Raw genomic sequence first — 22117 nt, 5'->3', positions numbered from 1 at the left:
GAAGATGGAGGAGTAGGAGGACCCTAGGCTTCCCTCGTCACGTGAACATGACTAGATAACTAAAATCATCATAAATACCCCAGAAATTGACCTGAAGATCGAGAGAACAAACTCCACAACTATAGGGAGAGAAGTGGCAACGTCAAAGAAGGTAGGAAGTGTGGAGGTGTGGTTTAGGGGAAAAACAGATTGCAGGTGTTGCAGAAGGGAGGGAGCTGTAGTCATGGAGAAGGGCAAGAGAGAGAGGAACAAATAGGGGAATGAACAGAGAGAACATTTCCCCAAAGCCATTGCCTTGGAAAAGGAGAACGATTGAAACTTTGTGAGTTCTTGCAACCAGCGCTTAAAGCCTGGAGTTTTAAATGTCAGTGGGCTTGACTGGGAAACAGCCCAGAGGGCACTCTTCTGCTCTTGGAGAGAAAACAAGCAAAGAACCCCTGGGCAGAGATCATGGAAACAGTGATCTGAAGAGTGCCTGGGGCACACAGTGGGGACATTATTTGCTATTCTTGGCATGCTCCCTGAGAAGCAGGTTTCACGGAGACACCTCTCCATGAAAAACTAAGGTAGCTGGCATTATTTCATTCCTTAGTTCCTCAGCATAAACACAGAACCACCTGCAGGAAGCACTGCAGTGCCCACGCTGGCTGCCTAACTTGCTTAAACCAAGTCCCACCCACCTGAGCTCCAGTAAAACTGCCCTTCTCTGTCAAGCTTACTTCAGTCCCAGTGCTGTGGGCCCCTCCCCCAAGAGACCAGCACAAACTCCTGACCACACCACTTCTCTGTACCAGAGTGTTTTTCAGGGCCTCAGTTCCAGTGGAGATGCTGACAAATTTCATTTCATAAGCAGACCAGAACATACCCAGTAAAAACTTGCTACATTCCAAACACAAGCAAGGAGAGCCTCTGCAGATGACTGGCCTAAAGGATGGGGCAGCCAGAAGACAACAACAGAGCACACAGAGCACACACTGAAGAGACACTCCCTGAAGCACCATGCCCTGGGCACTACATGACCATTTCATCATAACACCATTATTTTGGGAGCAGGAGACATAACTAGCTTTTCTAACACAAAGAAAGCAGCAGAGACTTAAGCAAGATGTGAAGACAGAGAAATTTATCCCAAATGAAGGAACAAGAGAAAACCACAGTCAGAGATCTATGTGAAAAATATATAAGTAATGTGTCTGATGGAGAATTTAAAGCAGCAATCATTAAGGATACTCCCTGGGCTTCAGAAAACAATAGAAAACATCAATGAGACCCTTACCACAGAGATAAGAGTTAAAAAAGAATCAATTAGAAGTGAAGAGTGCAGTAAATGAGATTAGAAACACACATGATGTAATGAACAGCAGGCTAGAAGAAGTAGATGAAAGAATTAATGACCTACATTGGACAAGTAAAGGAAACAATGAAGCTGAACAAAAGAGAGAAAGAAGAATTATGCAAAATGAGAATAGAGTTAGGAAACTCAGTGACTGCATCAAAAGTAATAACCTTCATACTACAGGAGTCCCAGAAGAAGCAGACAGAGAAAAGGGGGCAGAAAACTTATTTGAAGAAATAGTAGTTGACAACTTCCTTAATACGGGGAAAAAACAGATCCAGATCCAGGAGGCATAGAGAACTCCCATCAAAATCAACAAAAGCAGGGGTGCCTGAGTGGCTCAGTCGTTAAGCGTCTGCCTTCGGCTCAACTCATGATCCCAGGGTCCTGGGATCGAGTCCCACATGGGGCTCCCTGCTCCGCGGGAAGCCTGCTTCTCCCTCTCCCACTCCCCCTGCTTGTGTTCCTGCTGTCTCTCTCTCTCTCTGTTAAATAAATAAATAAAATCTTTAAAAAAATCAACAAAAGCAGCCAACACCAAGACATATTGTAATTAAATTTGCAAAATATAGTGATAAAAAAACTTAAAAGCAACAAGGCAAAAGAAGTCATTAGCTTACCAGGGAAAACCCATAAGGCTAGTTGGAGAATTTTCAAAAGAAACATGGCAAGCCAGAAGAGAGTGGCATGATATACTCCAAGTGCTGAATAGGAAAATTCTGCAGTCATGAATATTCTGTCCAGGGTGGCTCTCATTCAGAATAGAAGGAGAGATAAAACATTTCCCAGACAAACAAAAACTAAAGGAGTTTGTGATCACTAAACCAGCCCTGCAAGAAAATTAAAGGGGACACTGAATGGAAAGAGAGTCCAAAACTGGCAGTATAAAGGCAGGAAACACAAAAGCAGTAAAAGTGAATATTTCTTTAAAAATGAGTCAAGGAACTCACAAAAAAGATATAAAATATAATAACATATACCAAAAATGGAGGGAGAAGAGAAGAAAAGAATGGGTTCAAACTTAAACGACCATCAGCTTAATATAGACTGCAATTTTCAGAGGAGGTTATATATAAATCTACTGGTAACCATATGTCAAAAACCACTAATAAGCATACAAAGGTAAAGAGAAAGGAATCCAAATATATCACTAAAGAAACTGAACAAACCATGAGAAAGACAAGAAAGGATCACAGAAAATCTCAATAAACAATTAAAAAACAAGTAATAAAATGGCAATAAATGCATGACTATCAATAATTACTTTGAATGCAAATAGACTAAATGCTCTAATCAAAAGACACAGCACATGGGCTCCTGGGTGACTCAGTCAGTTAAGTGTCTGCCTTCAGCTCAGGTCATGATCCCAGGGTCCTGGGATCAAGCCCCACATCAGGCTCCCTGCTCAACAGGCGGTTTGCTTTTCCTTCTCCCTCTGCCCTCTCCCTGTCCATGCTCTCCCTCTCTCCATCTCTTGCATGCTTGCTCTCTCTCTCTCAAATAAATAAATAAAATCTTAAAAATAAAAAAAAGACATAGCATGTCAGAATGGATAAAACATCAACCACAATCTATATGCTGCCTATAAGAGACTCATTTTAGACTTAAGGACACCTGCAGACTGAAAGTGAGGGGATGGAGAAATACTTATCATGCAAATGGATATGAAACAAAAGCCAGAGAAGCAATACTTATATTGGACAAACTAGACTTTAAAACAGAGAATGTAATGAGACAATGAAGGACACTATATAAGAACAAAGGGGACAATCCAACAAGAAAATATAAAAATTGTAAATATTTATGCACCCAACATGGGAGTCCACAAATATATGAAACTATTAATAATAAACTTAGGGGAACTAATTGATAATACAGTAAAAGTAGGGAAGTTTAACACCCCACTTGTATCAATGGACACATGATCTAAACAAAAAATCAACAAGGAAACAAGAGCTATGAATGAAACACTTGTCCAGATGGACTTAACAGATGTATTGAGAACATTCCATCCTAAAACAGCAGAATACACATTGTTTACAAGTGCACATGGAACATTCTCCAGAATAGATCATATATTATGTCACAAAATAAACCCCAACAGATACATAAAGATTGAAATCATACCATGAACCTTTTCTGACCACAATGCTATGAAGCTAGAAATCAACAATAAAAAAAAAAATCTGGAAGACCACAAATACATGGAGGTTAAATAACATGCTACTAAACAATGAATGGATCAACCAAGAAATCAAAGAAATATAAAAGTACATGAAACAAATGAAAATGAACACAGTACAGTCCAAAACCTTTGGGATAGAGCAAAAGCCATTGAAAGAGGGAAGTATATACCACTACAGACCTACCTCAGGTAGCAAGAAAAATTTCAACTAGACAAACTAGCCTTATGCTTAAAGCAACTAGAAAAAGAACAACTAATTAAGGACAGCAGAAGGAAGGAAATGATAAAGATTAGAGCAGAAATAAATAATATAGAAAAATTTTTAAAAAATACAATAAAACAGGGCGCCTGGGTGGCTCAGTCGTTAAGCGTCTGCCTTCAGCTCAGGTCATGATCCCAGGGTCCTGGGATCGAGTCCCACATCAGGCTCCCCGCTCAGTGGGAAGCCTGCTTCTCCCTCTCCCATGCTCCCTGCTTGTGTTCCTTCTCTCGCTGTCTCTCTCTCTGTTAAAAAATAAATTTAAAAATCCTAAAAAAATACAATAAAACAGATCCATGGGTCCAGGAGCTTGTTCTTTGAAAAAATTAATGAAATTGTTAAACCCCTAGCCAGACTCATCAAAAAGAAAAGAGAATGGACCCAAATAAATAAAATCACAAATGAAAGAGGAGAGATCACAACCAACACCACAGAAAAACAATTATAAGAGAATATAATGAAAAACAATATGACAACAAATTGGACAACCTGGAAGAAATGCATAAATTCCCAGAAACATATAACCTAACCAAATTGAAAGAGAAAGACTAATAACCAGCAAAGAAATTGAATCAGTAATCAAAAATCTCCCAACAAACAAAAGTCCAGGACAAGACAGGTTCACAGGTGAATTCCACCAAACATTTAAAGAAGAGTTAAGGGTGCCTGGGTGGCTCAGTTGGTTAAGCAACTGCCTTTGGCTCAGGTCATGGTCCCGGAGTCCTGGGATCGAGTCCCGCATCAGGCTCCCCGCTCAGCGGGGAGTCTGCTTTTCCCTCTGACCCTACCCCTTCTTGGGATCTCTCTCTCACTCTCTCAAGTAAATAAACAAGATCTTTAAAAAATCATTTTAAAAAACAATAAATAAAGAAGAGTTAATACTTATTTTTCTCAAACTATTCCAAAAAATAGAAATGGAAGGAAAACTTCCAAATTCATTTTACGAGACAGGCATTCCCCTGATACCAAACCAGATAAGGTCAGCACTTTAAAAAGAGAACTGTATGTCACTATCCCTGTTGAACACAGATGCAAAAATTCTCAACAAAATACTAGCAAATCAAATCCAACAATATATATTATTTTTAATCTTATTTTATTATGTTAATCTCCATACAATACATCATTAGTTTTTGATGTAGTGATCCATGATTTATTGTTTTCGTATAACACAGTGTTCCATGCAGTACGTGCCCTCCTTAATACCCATCACCGGGTTAACCCATCCCCCCGCAAAACCCTCAGTTTGTTTTGCAGAGTAAATAGTCTCTCTTGGTTCATCTCTCCTTCTGATTTCCACCCCTTCATTTTTCCCTTCCTTCTCCTAATGTCCTCCATGCTTTTCCTTATGTTCCACAAATAAGTGAAGCCATATGATAATTGACTTTCTCTGCTTGACTTATCTCACTTAGCATAATCTCCTCCAACAATATCTTAAAAATCATTCACCATGATCAAGCAGAATTTACTCCTGTGTTGCAAATGTGGATCAATATTCACAAATCAATCAATGTGATACATCACATTAATAAAAGAAAAGAACCATATGATCACTTCAGTAGATACAGAAATAATATTTGATAAAGTACAACATCTATTCATGATAGAAAAGAACCCTCACTAAAGTAGGGTTAGAGAGACCATTCCACAACATAATAAAGGCAATATATGAAAAACTCACTGCTAATATCATCCTCAATAGGTAAAAACTGAGAGCTTTTCTTCTATGGTCAGGAACAAGACAGGAATGTCCACTCTCACCACTTTTATTCAACATATTACTGAAAGTTCTAACCACAACAATCAGACAACACAAAGAAATAAAAGGCATCCAAATTGGCAAGGAAGAAGTAAAACTTTCATTGTTTGCAGATGACGTAATACTCTATATAGAAAACCTGAAAAACTCCACCAAAAAACTGTTAGAATTGGTAAAGGAATTCAGTAAAGTCACAGGATAAAAAAATCAATGTACAGAAATCTTTCATTTCTATACACCGATAAAAAAGCAGCAGAAAGATAAATCAAGGAATCAATCCCACTTATAATTGCACAAAAACCATGAGATACCTAGGAATAAACCTAATAGAAGAGGTGAAAATCCTCGAACAGAATAGAAAACCCAGAAATGGACCCACAACTATATGGTCAAGTAATCTCTGACAAAGCAGGGAAGAATATCCAGTGGGGGGAAAAAACAACAGCCTCTTCAACAAATGGTGTTGGGAAAACTGGACAGCAATATGCAGAAGAATGAAATTAGACCACTTTCTTACACCATACACAAAAATGCATTCAAAATGGATGGAAGACTTAAATGTGAGACAAGAAACCATTAAAATCCCAGAGAAGTACACAATCAGTAACCTCTTTGACATTGGCCATAGCAACTTCTTACTAGACATGTCTCCTGAGGCAAGGGAAAATAAACTAGTGGGACTTGATCAAAATAAAAACTTCTGCACAGCAAAGGAAACAATCAATAAAACTAAAAGGCAACCTACAGAATGGGAGAAGGCATTTACAAATGACATATCTGATAAAGAGTTAGTATCCAAAATATATAAAGAACTTACAACACTCAACAGGCAGTAAACAAATAATCTAATTAAAATATGGGCAGAAGACAGGAATAGACATTTTCCCAAGGCATACAGATGGCCAGCAGACACATGAAAATATATTCATCGTCAATGATCATCTAGGAAATGAAAATCTAAAACTACAATGAGCTATCACCTCACACCTGTCAGACTGGCTAAAATCAAAAACACAAAAAATAAAAGGTGTTGGTAAAGGTTTGGAGAATAGGGAACTTTCTTGCACCACTGGTGGGACAGCAAAGTGGTATAGCCAGTCTGGAAAACAGTATGGAGTTTCCTCAAAAAGTTAAAAATAAAACTACCCTATGATCCAGCAATTGCACTACTAGGTATTTACTCAAAGAATACAAAAATACTAATTTGCAGGGATACATATACCCCAATATTTATAGCAGCATTATCTACAAGTGTCAAATTATTGAAATAGCCCACATCAATCAATAGATGAATGGATAAAGAAGATGTGGTATATACCACAGAATATTACTCAGCGTAAAATAGAATGAAAACTTGCCATTTGCAATGACATGGATGGAACTAAGCAAAATATGTCAGTCAGAGAAAGACAAATACCATATGTTTTCACTCATGTGTGGAATTTGAGAAACAAAACAAATGAGCAAGGGATAAAAAAAGAGAGGCAAACCAAGACACAGAATTTTAACTATAGAGAACAAACTGATGGTTACCAGAAGGGAGGTTGATGGGTATGTGTTAAATAGGTGATGGGGATTAAAAATGGCACTTGTGATGAGTGCAGGGTGTTGTATGGAAGTGTTGAATTACTCTATTGTACACATGAAACTAATATTACACTGTATGTTAACTCAGTGGAATTTAAATTAAAACTTAAAAAAAAATTATGTGTCACAAGACTGGTATTTGGAATGGAGACTAGATAAAGAAATTTAAAAAAATGGGACAAAAGTTTTGCACAGATATTGCCCCAAATGAAACATCCAAAAAGGCAATTAATATATCAAAATATGTATAACTTCTTAGTAAGCAGAGAAATGCAAATTAAAACCAAAATGAGAAAAACTATTCCTCACCATGTAGGAGGGCTAAAAGATAAATACATGGTCCATAATGAGGATCCTGCAATACTCTACATGATGCTAGTCATATAATACTTGGAACATGACCTTCAGTTCTGGGGACCACCCTCTGCAGGAGAGAGAAATTGACAAACTGAAACATATTTAGAGGAGAGACCTATGGACATTACAGCTTATTAAGACTAGTTTTTTTTTTTTTTTTTTAAAGACTGGTTAAAGAAACTGGAAATATAAACTTGGAGGAGAGAAGGCTTCCTATTGCAAATGCTTCACAAAAACAGAAATGAGTTTATGAATATGAATTATTAGTATCAAAGAAACATAAAAAGAAACAGTGCTCAGCTCAACCTCAAAAAAATTCTAAAATTTTAGGCTGAACAAAAACAGTATAAGGATGCCTCGGGGATTGTGAGTTCACTATAATTGAAGCTGTTCGCAAATAATGCCTGAAGGACCACTTGTGGTGTTATTGTTAGGGTGTGGAGGAAGCTAGGGGATTAGAATGACCTCTGAGGTCCTTTTCAGACCTATGACTCCTTAAACTGTGGAATTGTGGTGTGTGTGTGTGTGTGTGTGGGTGTGTGTGTATAAGAAAGGGGTCTGAAAGCGAGTCTCGTTTTGGAAGAACGAATACCTGGGAAATCACCCTCCAACCTAGCCCATTACACCTCTTTCTGATAATAACTGAGTTATTGTCACAGGTTGACTCATACTCTTCTGGAATCAGTGACACCCAGTGAAAGATTAATGGGCCAGTAGCCCTTATTGCAAGTATCAGCAGGTTTTGGAAGTAGTTGTTCTTGCCTGGAGTCCTGTTCAGTTCCCTGAGACCTTTTTGTGGTACTGCTTAGGGACAATGGGAAGAATAATGTTCTACCCCTTGGCTGGAATTCTGTACAGAGCTAATAAAAAATTTTATCTTTAAGTGTTGCTTTTTCAAGCACAGAACATTTATCTCCCATGGGTGTGTGACACCTTGTAGCTGCTGCAATTATGGACATAACATCTTGGATGAGATCAAAACTCTGGACCCAGCACCTCCAAGACAACTTCTGGCACCAAGTCCTAAAGTTGCTTCTTGCTGATGCACATCACTATGTAGCCGGTGACTGAGACAGGCTTAGATCTCCTAAGCACAATGCTCTGTTGTTTAACCTACTCTGTTTCCACTGCAGATACTGCCATTGATGGTGACACTTGGAGAGAACAACAGTAAGTCTTCCAAAGTGCAGTATTTTTTATTTAGATACATATATGTTAATGTGTTGTCTATTAATAGAGAAAAGATATTATGTTCTTAGTCTTTCATCTGACAGTACAGACAGAAGTGTGGATACCAGAGCATCACTGAATAACATTGCTGGTGGTTTTATCCAACAATCAAGGCTCTTTGAACACCATTAAAAATATAGACATTCTTGGGTGCCTGGGTGGCTCAGTTGGTTGAGCGACTGCCTTTGGCTCAGGTCATGATCCTGGAGTCCCGGGATCGAGTCCCACATCGGGCTCCCTGCTTGGCGGGGAGTCTGCTTCTCCCTCTGACCCTCTTCCCTCTTGTGCTCTCTATCTCTCATTCTCTCTCTCTCAAATAAATAAATAAAAAATCTTTAAAAAAATATAGACACTCTTATTTTGGAAACACCACTACACAGTGTATCAAAATTTAAAAAATTCAAATGTACCTATCTTCTTACTTAAATATAAATGTTAAATATAATACTATTAATATTTTATAACTTTGTTTTTAAATAAAATTACTTAGCACCAAGTAAATCATTAAATCATGCTTGACAGTGATTTCTCTGCAACCATTATATATAATATATATATTGGTTATACATACATATTGGTTATATATATATATGTAATATATGTAGCAACTTTTATATATATAACCCAATAAATATATACATTGGGACTTTTGCTACTGTAGGAGAAAATCTAAATTCCAAATTGTTTTCAACTGAAATGAAATATTAATGAATACTAAATTTAATATTTAAAGATGTTGACATGGTCATGTTTTGTATATATTTAATTAAGCATTTCTTAATTGTGATTTTGTAGTCTTCTTTTTCTATTATGGGGTAAATAATACTTTTAATTTCTCAACAGTTTAAAAATAGGATATATTTCTGCTTCTGGCAATAATGGACTGGGTGATCTGGAACAACCTTTTTGCTAAAGGCAATTTAAAATTTTAGAAAATATCAGACCTAGGCAAGAAAGTAAGGAATTACCAGGGTAAGAAATGGGGATGGATTACAACTCCAAAAAACTCAGTGGTAAATTAGAACTGCTTTTGCCCAGGGGCCATTTGCTGAGCAAGAAAATGAAGCTTTAGGCAGACCTTCTCTTTTGAAGATAAACCACCTGGAAATTCCTAATTCTTTTTTTTTTTTTTAAGAATCTTTATTTATTTGACAGAGAGAGACACAGTGAGAGAGGGAACACAAGCGGGGGGAGTGGGAGAGGGAGAAGCAGGCTTCCCGCGGAGCAGGGAGCCCGATGTGGGGCTCGATGTGGGGCTCGATGTGGGGCTCGATCCCAGGACCCTGAGATCATGACCTGAGCTGAAGGCAGACGCTTAACGACTGAGCCACCCAGGCGCCCCTGGAAGTTCCTAATTCTGAGTGGGGTGTGAGAACATAAGCAGTCTCCACCTGAGAGGGGAAAGTGCTGTTCTGAAGAAACAAGTATCAGTTAAGGCAAGGAGGTAGAAAGAACAGAGAAAAGGTTGAAGATACAGGAGATTTTTCTCATCATAAACAGAACGCCCAGTGAGTATAATAAAAAGGATTGGGTGGAAGGAAATATGGAGATTGAAAGTGAGGTAGAATTTCTGAATGGGAGATGTCTTCTAGCTCTTATCCTATGCAATATGTATGACCCATATCTACCAGGAATTATTAGACTCTTGTTATGGAACTCTTCCATGTGACAGACTCAATTCTGTCTTATTCTATCTGTTCACTTGTTCCTATACCATATACCCCAATTCTACCACTGGATGCACAGCTCAATGAAACTGTCTTATACCCTCCAGCTCAGAAGTTGGCCTCTTACATTTTTCTAGATACAACTTAAGATCATTATACAAATGGTCAGGCAGAAATAAGTCAGGATGATAAGCTACCTTCATCACTGTTAATTTCAGGATGAATGTTACTGTGGTTCCCCATCCACAGGACAGGAAAATCTTCCTTCAGGTTTTGATTTGGCAAAATGGGCATAATTTGCCAAATACATATACAGCCAATCCTCCTGCCTCTTAGCGGTCAACACATTTTATTTGGACCGATGTCCTCTTTTAAATTGAAAAAAATAAATAAAGGGAAAAAAAGAAAAACTCTTGTATTTATTCTATATTCCCATATAATTAAATTTACATCTGTAGTTAACTGGATGGCAGAATGAGTAATGAGTTCAGTGGACCTTATCTGAAACTCTCAGGAATGAGAAGATGGTTCTTGGTATTTATTTTAATTCAGAGGTATTACTCTAAGTGAAAATTTCCCCAATCAATGTATGTATAAACAAAATCTGTTGGCCTTTATTGACAACACTTTGTATACATGAGGGAGCCAGCTTTACCAGTATTTTTATCCTAGAAATTGAATTTTTTGTAAAGATTTTATTTATTTATTTGACAGAGAGAGACATAGTGAGAGAGGGAACACAAGCAGGGGGAGTAGGAGAGGGAGAAGCAGGCTTCCCCGCAGAGCAGGGATCCCGATGTGGGCCTCGATCCCAGGACCCTGGGATCATGACCTGAGCCGAAGGTAGACACTTAACGACTGAGCCACCCAGGCGCCCCTATCCTAGAAATTAATATTATAGATTATATTAAACTTGCTCCTTACTATATTCAACCATCCCTGGAATGTGTATTCTAGAATAGTCATTTTTTGCTTCATTTTAATCTTATATAAAGCAGTTCCTAAAATCATTTTTTAATATAATTTGACTGGAAAGATTAAGGCCTGATTAAAGTCAGATGGATCAAAGAATTTTCAAATAGTATTTGTGACATATTGCCATAGGAAATCTACTTATTTATTAACCAAATGTTAAGATTTTTCAAAAATTATAAAATAAATGCATGCTGTGTTCAGAAAACTTAGCAAACATTGTAAAGAATAAAGGATCCAGAGATATCACTTTTAATACGTTGATATAACCCCTTCTTAAACCTAGTCAGAGATTGGGCGCCTGGGTGGCTCAGTTGGTTAAGCGACTGCCTTCGGCTCAGGTCATGATCCTGGAGTCCCGGGATCGAGTCCCACATCGGGCTTCCTGCTCAGCAGGGAGTCTGCTTCTCCCTCTGACCCTCTTCCCTCTCGTGCTTTCTATCTCTCATTCTCTCTCTCTCTCTCAAATAAATAAATAAAATCTTTAAAAAAAAAAAAAAAAAAAAAAAAAAAAAAAAAAAAAAAAAAAAAAAAAACCTAGTCAGAGATAGATGAGAGTGGGTATGAAGGATTGAGAGAAATGACAGGGAGGAAAAAAGTAAATATATTTTTAAAAAATTTATTATAAGATACATACTATTTTGTAAATGACTGTTTTTCACTTAGAACATATTTTAAAAAATTATCCCATGTCAGGAAATGTTATTCTATATGATTTTCTATGGCTTTAGATGATTCCATTTTATAGACATTCCAAAAGTTATTTAACCAGTTCTCATTATTGGCCATGTTGCTTTTTTTTTTTAACTTATTCTACATTGTAGTTAACACTACAATATATGTTTATCAATAAATTTTTGCCCACATCTCTAATAATTATTTTCAGAAAAAATTCCTAGATGTGGAATTGCTGGCATACTAGATAGGCACTCCAACCTATTGTCACAATGTTATAATTTGAGCCCAGCATTACCCTGGTCTAGACTAGAAAGGCATGTTGATTTCCTTGAGGAACTATCTGATGTTACCCCAATCACAAGAATGGGGTTATGGAGGTATGAGTGGAGATTTTTATGATAATGTTTGTAGACAATGGAGTCTAAGGACAGTTCTTAGCAGGTTTTACTCCCCTCTCCTCCCTCACTGATTTTCCTGATATAAGTCCCTAATGTTTAGCACTTTTCTGATATGGCAGGTAAGTCCTTACAAATGCTTCTCTGTCCCATATACCCTTTGCTGGGCCAGGTAGTCATACTGATAATGGTGTCAGAATAAGTACAGCTCTACTTAAAATATACATTTTGGTTCCCTGTTTTGAATTTTTAGGCCAACTTCTGAGCTGGAGGGTATAAGACAGTTTCATCGAACTGTACATACAGTGGTAGAACTGGGGTACATGGTGTAGGAACAGGTGAACAGATAGAATAAGACAGAATTGAGCCTATCTGTCACATGGAAGAGTTACATAACAAGAATCTAATAATTTCTGGGTAGATATGTGTCATACATATCGCATAGGATAAGGGCTAGAAGACATCTCCCATTCAGAAATTCTACCTCACTTTCAATCTCCATATTTCCTTCCAACCAATCCTTTTTACTATACTCACTGGGGGTTCACTTGAAAACAATTTGGAATTTAGACTTTTCTCCTACAGTAGCAGAATTCCCAAATATATATAATGGTTGCAGAGAAATCACTATCAAGCATGGTTTAATGAATTACTTGGTGCTAAGTAATTTTGAATTTTAAGAAAAAGTTATAAAATATTAATAATATTTTATTTAACATTTATTATAAGTAAGAGGAGAGGTACATTTGATTTTTTTAAATTTTGATACACTGTGTAGTGGTGTTTCCAAAATAAGAGTGCCTAGGGTATAAGGATGTGGGGAGAAAGTGAAGAATGAGACAGAAAGAGCAAAGGCATGAAAATGAGAATAAATATGGTGATTGCAATGGGGAGTCAATAATGATTATGCAGGGAAGTTAGTTTGGAGGATCAATGGGTAAGACTATGGATAGTGTAGGGTAGAATCATGGAAGGAGATCCTTAGAATCATAATTTCAGTTTGGTTCGATAGTCAATGAAGAGTTATCCAAAGTATTTCAGACTACATTGTCTTTAATGATATATGAAAGTAATGTTTTATGAGGAAAAATAGCTAACAATTATTGAGTACTTTCCCTGTTCCAGGCAATGCGAAACAGTGATGGTTAAGAGGGTAGCCTTTGAAGTTGGTTGGACTTGAGGTAGAGTCCTGACTCTCGAATTTACCAGCTATAAGACATTGGGGAAATTATTTATTTTCCTGAGTTTCAGTTTCTTCATCTGTAAAATTGTTGTAATAACATACATCTCTCAAGGTTGTTGTATAAATCACATAGATTGAAGAAGGGAGAACCTGTGAACAGAGAACAGTTAAGAAGGTATTATAATTATTGAACCTAGACAAAGGTGATTACACCACGAGAATGGAGAGGGAGGGAAAACTGCAAAGTAAAAGCAAAGAAGTAGGACAGGTGACTGACTCCATAACTTCACTCTCATTCATCCTGAAAGTTTCTTATTTCTGTTCATTTGACATAATTTGGGAAAATGAAATTACACTCTGAAGTATAGGATCTGTTCATCATTTCAACATCCCTGCAACGTATAATTCAAACTCCCTTTCTTCAGTCAGTTAAAAAACAAACAAAACAAAACAAAAATCATTCACTTCCTGTACTGTATTTTCAATTTTTTATCGTTTGCAATTTATTCCTCCATTATTGAGTTTGCCAGTCAGGCCTTCTGAAAATTTTCACAGAGACAGGATTCCCTATTATAACAAAAAGTAAAACTCAAAAAGAAAACCAGTCCTGCCATTTCTGGGCTTAGGGAGACCTGAAAATTTATTTAAATCTTCTGTGGCATTGCTCACTTCTTCAGTGCCTAATTTCTGCAGCCAACTAACATCAGAATAATCATTACATAATAGGAGTCTTAAAATGCACAAGGCTTTGAAGGCATGGGCTTTCTTACTAGTGTTTGGATTCACCATAGTCTTTCAAGGAAGATCTGCCTTCTTATTTGCATACATTTCTGAGCCGGAAGTTATGCGCAGAACTTTGTTTCTGTGGGAAAATATCCTTCATTCTAATATAATTTAATTTAGTGCTCCCTTTTGCTTTTTCTTTCTCTTCTACCTCTTCTTGAGGAGAGAATAGTCAAAAATAAATGTTTCGACAGATCTCGCGGTGCTATTCGAGATTCCCTATTTAAAAAAAAAAAATAGAAATGATGCAAAGCAGCCTGTTTTCCAGGCTTGGGGCTGGGACTGCAGTGTTCTGAGCTCAGTGAAAGCAGTCAAGGGAGGAGGCGGGACTCCGGCGAGTTCCCCTTCCACCTTCCCCCACCCTTCTCTTCCCACCTCTCTTCCACCTCTAGCTGGATTTCAGCCTTTGCTGCAGCTGCTCTCAAGCCTCTAGCCCTTTGCAGGACCCAAACAACAGCGGCCTTTGTTCCCAGGATGGTGATCCGTGTGTATATTGCATCTTCCTCTGGTTCTACAGCGGTAAGGAGGGTGGGGAGACCACCTTTGTTTTCCTACACACCGATCTCCTGCTGCCCCAGAACCGTTAAATTGCAGAAGTTCATCTGGGCAGCTGCTACTTCAGAAGGCACACGCGTCTTCCATCCGTCCTCCCCTTCTCTTTCTTTCCTTTGTTGCTTCGATTTCATTTTCCCATGGAGTTTAGCCTTTTGTTTGCCTTATGATGTTAAGATCACATTTCTTCTCGGAAGGAGAAAAAAACCTACTGAGTTTTGGTAGATGGGAGACGGTGGTATAGGGTCTTTAAGGTTGGGGAAGAAGTCAAGTAAAATCACACACTGGTGAGTTTCAGGAGTGGAAAATTTGACATTTGTGCTCTAGGTATGAGACGAAGGGCAGGCATGCACTTCTGTAAGGATGTAAAACATGTGCTAACTGGTGACAATTGAGTGGAGGCCTACTAGGCATTGTGATTATTTTTGAAGTGAGGCCCCCTTTAATTAGAGTTATTTTGCCCGTGTGTAGGAGAGTGTGTTCAAATTCAGCCTAAAGAGTGTTAGAAATAGACAGAATGGGAGGGGAATTTGGGAACGATGATGCAAAGTTGTGGGGGGTTTTAAAAACGTGACAAGGGACCTGTTTTTTCTTTCCATAGTGTCCCTTATTTTGACTTTTTCTTTTTTTTTCCCAAAGATTTTACTCCTAACAGTTTCTAATTGCTTCAGATATATTGAGAACTATAAAGGCAACTAACAAGTAAGTGGCTTCTTGTGTAGTGGCAAACTCCAGTTGTTGCTTCTTCAAATGATAGGACAGTTCCCCTCTGGATTCATGTGCTTTTAATTTAGAGTAAGAATTCTTCAGCAGCTGTGGGAGGCAGTAGGATAAAGTGGGGTGAAACCTGAGTGTATATCCATGATAAATGAAAGTGCCTGTTTTTCACAACTCAAGAGAAAAGCTAACAGTAGCAGGAGTAGAATTTGTGAGTTCCGGCTGTAGTAGTAACCGCGTCGTCTTCTGAGCGTTAGAGCAGGCAGCTAGTCCGTGTTTTTACTGTTGCTGTTTGTTTTGTTTTATTTACCCCTTAAGTGGGTTTGGGATAAAACTGAAGGTTATGTGAAATCGCAAGGACCTTGAACTTTGAACTCTGTCTTCTCTGGACACCATGTGTGAGTGTATTTAAACAGTTTTCCTACAGAATACATTTTTTGAGCAAGTTTAGGTTGAAAACATAAAACTTTTCATATTGCCTTTGAACCTTACTTCATGAGCTACTTGCCTTATTATTATCCACATATATTAATTCTGATATTTCAAAGTAATATTTGAGTTGCTCAGAGTCTCAAGTCCAATACAATAATTGTAAAATTTTAAAGACCAGCTTAATAACTTTAGTTAAATTCCTAATTAGACTGAACAGATCAGGAAGTTAGTTTCATTTTGGGTGATATGCAATTCCGTACTGCTATTTATTCTTTGCTCTTTGCTCTCCCACCCCTCCCCCAAAAGCAGATTAAAAAAGAAACTCCTTTCAGAATTTCTATTAATGGACAATTGTACCTCTCTCTTTGTTAAGACTTAAGTTTCTAAGAGCCTTAAAAAAATGACTGCTGTCTCTTATGTACGTTGTTGGACTGGATTGCTGAAGACTATACAAATGGGGAATATTTATGCTATTTTTGTTTTATTTCAGTTTTTTCTTGTGAGTAATTAGGGATTTGTGTGTTTCAGTAATTATAGTTTTTATAAATATGTTATCAAAATTATACATATTGCCAAAATACTTATTTTTTAAAAAAAGCATGGGTGCTTTTGAATAGTACTAAAACAGTATAAAGTGAATATACTTCATTTATAACCTAATTAGGGACTATTCAGGTAGCAATACTAAATTTTTTTCATTAAGATTGCTACCATATAGTTTTTAGCACATGATTTAGAAATATGGGGGCAAAAATCTTAATGGGAACCCAACAAGTGCTCAAAGTGAGATAGTCCTATAAGTTACTAAGTGTAGTTCTCTGAAGAGCATTTAAAAGAAAGCTTTTGGTTTTGGATTTTTAATCTCTCACTGTTTTCTGACTCCTTCTAATGGTTGTTATAAAAATAACCAATATTAGATGTCTTATCAGGCAGAGGAGAATCTATGATAAGTCCAAAACAATATTAACTTATTCTGTTTTTATTTCAAGACTCCCTCATAGCCTGATTTAAAAAAAAAAAAAGTTTTCAAATGTTTACTCAACTCTGCCCCAATACAGGTAGCCCTTTCTTCTCAAAAGTTTAGAATGAAAGCAAGTAGGTTGGTTTTTGCAATGGATTTATTGAAAGCCATAATAATAATAGTAATAATAATAATAATAATAATCATAGGGACATTTAAGTGTATCAGGTACTATCTCATTTTTCTTGACAATTTCTAGTCCTGTGAATTAAGTTTTATGATTATCTCTACTTTTAAGATAAGGAAATACAGGTTCAGAAAGGTTAAACAACTTTCTCAAGGTCACATAACTTGGAAGCCACAGAACTTGAACCCAACACAAGCTGTTTGAATACAATAACATGTCTTTAACCACCAAGAAATACATTGTCCCAGTGATTCAGGTAGAGGAGGCATGAGAAGATAAATGTGAAAATGAGGTGAGAGGTACAGAAATGACTATGCCCTGTATGTGGAAGAATTGCCTGAGCATATACATATACAGGGATTAGAAAAATGAGGAGTTTATGTGGAAGAGGGATAGTATGTCTAAAGTTGAATGTCAGTAATTGGGGTAAATGATTGTTCACTCAAGGCCAGTGAGATAGAGAATGAGATAGAGACATGCCCATTTGGAACTGTTTTTTAATATTTCAAAGTATAGAAATTCAGGCCTTAATACTGTTTCTTTTTATGGAAACCATTAGCAGGAATGCAATTCCAAAGTTGTCTGTCTAAAGGAGGTGACTTCTGCCTGTTCAGAACTGTTCGTGCATGTCTTGACCGACTGTAACACAGAAGTATACACTTTTTTGGTCGAGATTGTAATGCCCTATAAATTTATCTTTAATGGAAAAGGAATAGTAAACACAGACCCTGTGTAACTTAATAAATTTCAGTAACTTTTAACAAAAATCAACATTGGCCTTTGATGAGAATTGCTAGAGTGATGATTGCTTGGAAAATTTTAACTGGTTTGGGAGGATTTTTTCTCATACTTCTTTTCCCTGGACCCATAACAATCTCCATTTTATGGTCTCTATGCATTCTAGGTATGCTTGGTGTAGAAATGTTAAGAATGTGGTAGATAGATGGTTCCTGAGGGTTTTACTTATGAAGTGATTTTTTAAAAATGATCTCTTTTATGACTGCTAAAACATAAATTATTATCCATGTAAGAAATGAAATATATATAATTTTTCTTTATGGCCATATTCACTACACAAGTTATAAAAACAAGTAAATACATGCTTGTGATTGTCAAAGCATGAGTTACTAGTCACAGTATTTTTTTTCATTTGGATAATATAGATGTGGAATAATAAACTACAGTTCTTCATCTATATGATTCTCAAGTCATTGTATTTTAGGTGACAGAATATTTTGCTGTTCCGACTCTGCATTTATAAATTGAACATTGATTTGATGTATGCTATGGCCTTTGTTATAGCTGTCAAGGTTTGTTTGGATGCTGTTTAAAGGTATTCATAAACTACTTAAAAGAACAAAATCAGAAACTGTTCACCATATGAATGTTTGGACATAGTTTTTTTATGCTCTAAAGAGTGGAAAATGACAGCATCACTTGGCAAATGCAGGAACTCAATATCAGTGCTTTCAACTTGCTGCCTTATATTTGATGACCGACTTCCTAAATTTCAGAGCAACAATGGCAAAGTTTTTGGAATAATTTGGCCCAACTTAAAGAGGCTTGGAAAACACAATTATCAGCAGTGATGAATCTTTAGCATTTAAAAGTCAAATGGTTGGGGCACCTGGGTGGCTCAGTCATTAAGCGTCTGCCTTCGGCTCAGGTCAAGATCCCAGGGTCCTGGGATCGAGCCCCACGTCGGGCTCCCTGCTCAGTGGGAAGCCTGCTTCTCCCTCTCCCACTCCCCCTGCTTGTGTTCCCTCTCTCACTCTGTCTCTCTCTGTCAAATAAATAAAATCTTTAAAAAAATAAAAATAAATAAATAAAAGTCAAATGGTTTTAGGGAAGAATGTATTTTAGAAATTTAGCATAAATTTAGATTTATGATCTGGTAGAAGAGAAAGATAAAATGGATTTATCTCTAGCTCAAAGACTAGTTTCTCTATTGAGGAGTTTTGATCAATACACCATAAGGTCAATTCTACCCTGGATTGGCCTGCGGAAAAAAAATAAATTGAAGCCCCAGACACATTTAGGTCAAATGTTCTAATTCTCTGTAGTTAATCTCTAAATTCTCTAGGGGTGCCTGGGTGGCTCAGTCATTAAGCGTCTGCCTTCAGCTCAGGTCATGATCTTGGGGTCCTGGGATCGAGCCCCGCATCAGGCTCCCTGCTCAGCGGGAGGCCTGCTTCTCCCTCTCCCACTCCACCTGCTTGTGTTCCCTCTCTCACTGTGTCTCTCTCTGTCAAATAAATAAATAAATCTTTTAAAAAAATAAATTCTCTAAAATATACATTGCACAAACATATATCTTTTAGAGAAATATTTTCTGCTAATTAACTGAATTATCAAAGGTGAATGTAATATTTCATTTCTTACTGATAAAATTAAACATTTTGAGAATCTGTTGGTTACTATGACCATCTGTTTGCTTTCAGTTCTGCTTTGTAGTCCACCAGAAGGCCTTTTAATCCTAGTACTTAATGACTTCCTCCAATCCAGACCAAGATTAAACAACTGTATAATTAGAGAGAAGGGGCCGTTCATTTATGATGACTGTTTTTATTAATATGATAGGCAAAGCTGACATTTTACACTTGCACAGTTTAGCAAAATTCTAAGCAAAGGGATTATTTGCTAGCCCAGTCCCTCACATTTTGGCTTTATCACATTGTTTTAAGTTTTGCAGATGCCAGAACATAAGGCAAAGTTTAAATATAAGTTAAAAAATATCATGACAAATTCAAAGATTGTATATTTAAAAGTATTTAGTGTCAGTGTTGTTAAATTTTTTGTTTTATTACTCATTCATTAACATGACTAATCAAGATTTGACTCTAATAATAGTAAAAGCTAACATTTTTTTATGCATCATATGTATACCCGGCACTGCGCCCAGTGCTTTATATATATTAATTAGCTTAATCTTTATAATAACACTGTGATATAAGTACTATTATTAGATCTATTTCATTAAATTGGAGGGAGTATCTCTAAGACCCAGAAACATTACTGCTCAAGATCAAAGAGTTAAAAATGACAGTACTGGGATTAGAACCCAAGGTGTTCTGGGGGCGCCTGGATGGCTCAGTTCTTGGTCTCAGCTCAGGTTTTGATCCCAGGGTCGTGAGTTCAAGCTCCATGTTGGGCTCCATGTGGAGTGTGGAGCCTGCTTAAAAAGAAAAAAGAAAGAAAGAACCCAAGTTGTTCTGACTCCAGAGCCCACTCCTAAACTGTGTTATTTACACATCTGCATAGTGTATAGGTATTAAACAAAAATCACGTCAGTAGTACACTAAAATATTGTCATGTGACTATGAATCTATAATTGCCATTTAAAACTGAATGATGCCTGAAAAGAAAGAAAAAGATTAGATGATGCCTAACCAGGCAAATGTGTCTTCATCATAATCTGTACGTGAGAGTTAGGTGGGACTGGGGAAAGTAAAGGGGGTGGTTAGTAGTGTCAATTTCAGATATATTTTAGTTCTTTTTTTGTTAACAAAATTGCCTAACCAAGGGCAGATTTTTATATAGCATTTGTGCTATGTATTGAACTCTTAGGACTTTGATTCTCTTCCCTGAAAAGTATTTTCATGTTGCTATAGGCCAACACAATTCAAAGGTGGCTTTTTATGATTCTGTAAATCTTCTAAATTCATTATTAAGGCAGTACTGCTATGACTTGGATTCTACTCTTTGAGTTCTGTCTCTTTGGCTTAGACCTTTCTGGAAATGAGGCCTTATCAGAGTTGGAATTAAAGCCATACATTTTTGCTTCGGGGATTTCCAACAGTGAGTCAAGACAAATAGTACTTTACCTTTTAAATACTAGAGAATATTTATCTCAGTTAACAGTTATAATATGAGAAAATGTTGTCTATTTTACCACTACTACTTAGCCAATTATTTTCATCATTAAGTGCAGCATATTTCTAGATGTTAAAATTAAAAGTAAATACATACTTAATAGTAGTTGTATGAAAAAAATAGTAGCTGCATGATATCACAAACCATTCTGTCCAGTGTGATATTTTGAAGTTGATTTGGAAGGAAGATGAGCATAGACAATTACATAATATATTAAAAATATGATAAATCATCTCAGATTAATTTCTCATGCAAATACTTTGTCAGTGAGCAAGGACAGTGGTAAGAACTTTACATATATCACTGAATTCTTGTGAATGAAGTCAGTAATCTTGCTCTGTCCATTTTTAAGAAGAGGAAACAGACTCAGAGAGCTAACAAAGCACCCCCCCCCAGGTTTGTCTGATGCCAGAGCCTTAACAATTATGCTATTTGATCTTCTGGTTGATATTTCTTGATTATCCACTTGTGAATGTGGCTCTGAAACTAATTTAAAAGTCATTGCAAAATTGCTTTTCTGATAAACTTGGAAAATCATGAAAAGTACTTCTTAATTGTTTTATAGCTGTAACAAGAATAATTCCAGTGGCCTAGTATATCATGTAGAGAACTTAGAACTCTTCAGGGGCACCTGGGTGGCTCAGTCAGTTAAGTGTCCAACTCTTGATTTTGGCTCAGGTCATGATCTCAGAATTGTGAGATTGAGCCCTGCATCCGACTCTGCACTGGGTGTGGAGCCTGCTTAAGAGTCTCTCTCTCCCTCTTCCTCTGCCCACCCGCCACCTCTCTCCCTATCTAAAAAAAAAAAAAAAAAAAAAAAAAGAGTTCTTCAGAGCAGACAATCAAAGTCATAATAGCTCAATATATAGTATTACTTGGAATGCAGAATATGTGCTTTTATCCCAATATAAGAAAATTACTTGCGTAAGGCAGTCTAACTAAAAGTAGATGAGACAAACTGTTTTTAGAAGGGGTTTTAAGCTTTTAGCTAGAGCATGTAACCT

General features: G+C 36.9%; 1 protein-coding gene across 1 annotated transcript in view; it reads left to right on the top strand.

The window, feature by feature from the left end:
• The first annotated feature begins 14651 nt into the window (after window positions 1-14651).
• SH3BGRL (SH3 domain binding glutamate rich protein like) overlaps window positions 14652-22117 on the top strand; it is an 87353-nt gene continuing 79887 nt past the window's right edge. Inside the window, exon 1 of the mRNA XM_027609474.2 lies at window positions 14652-14910. Coding sequence (XP_027465275.1) covers window positions 14866-14910 — 45 coding nt within the window. The 5' untranslated portion in view covers window positions 14652-14865. The remainder of the gene's footprint in view (window positions 14911-22117) is intronic.

This window comes from Zalophus californianus, chromosome X (assembly GCF_009762305.2).
Source record: "Zalophus californianus isolate mZalCal1 chromosome X, mZalCal1.pri.v2, whole genome shotgun sequence".
Classification (NCBI taxonomy): Eukaryota; Metazoa; Chordata; class Mammalia; order Carnivora; family Otariidae; genus Zalophus; species Zalophus californianus.
The sequence above is the reverse complement of the archived record's forward strand: the minus strand, read 5'-3'. Positions and strand labels throughout refer to the sequence as shown.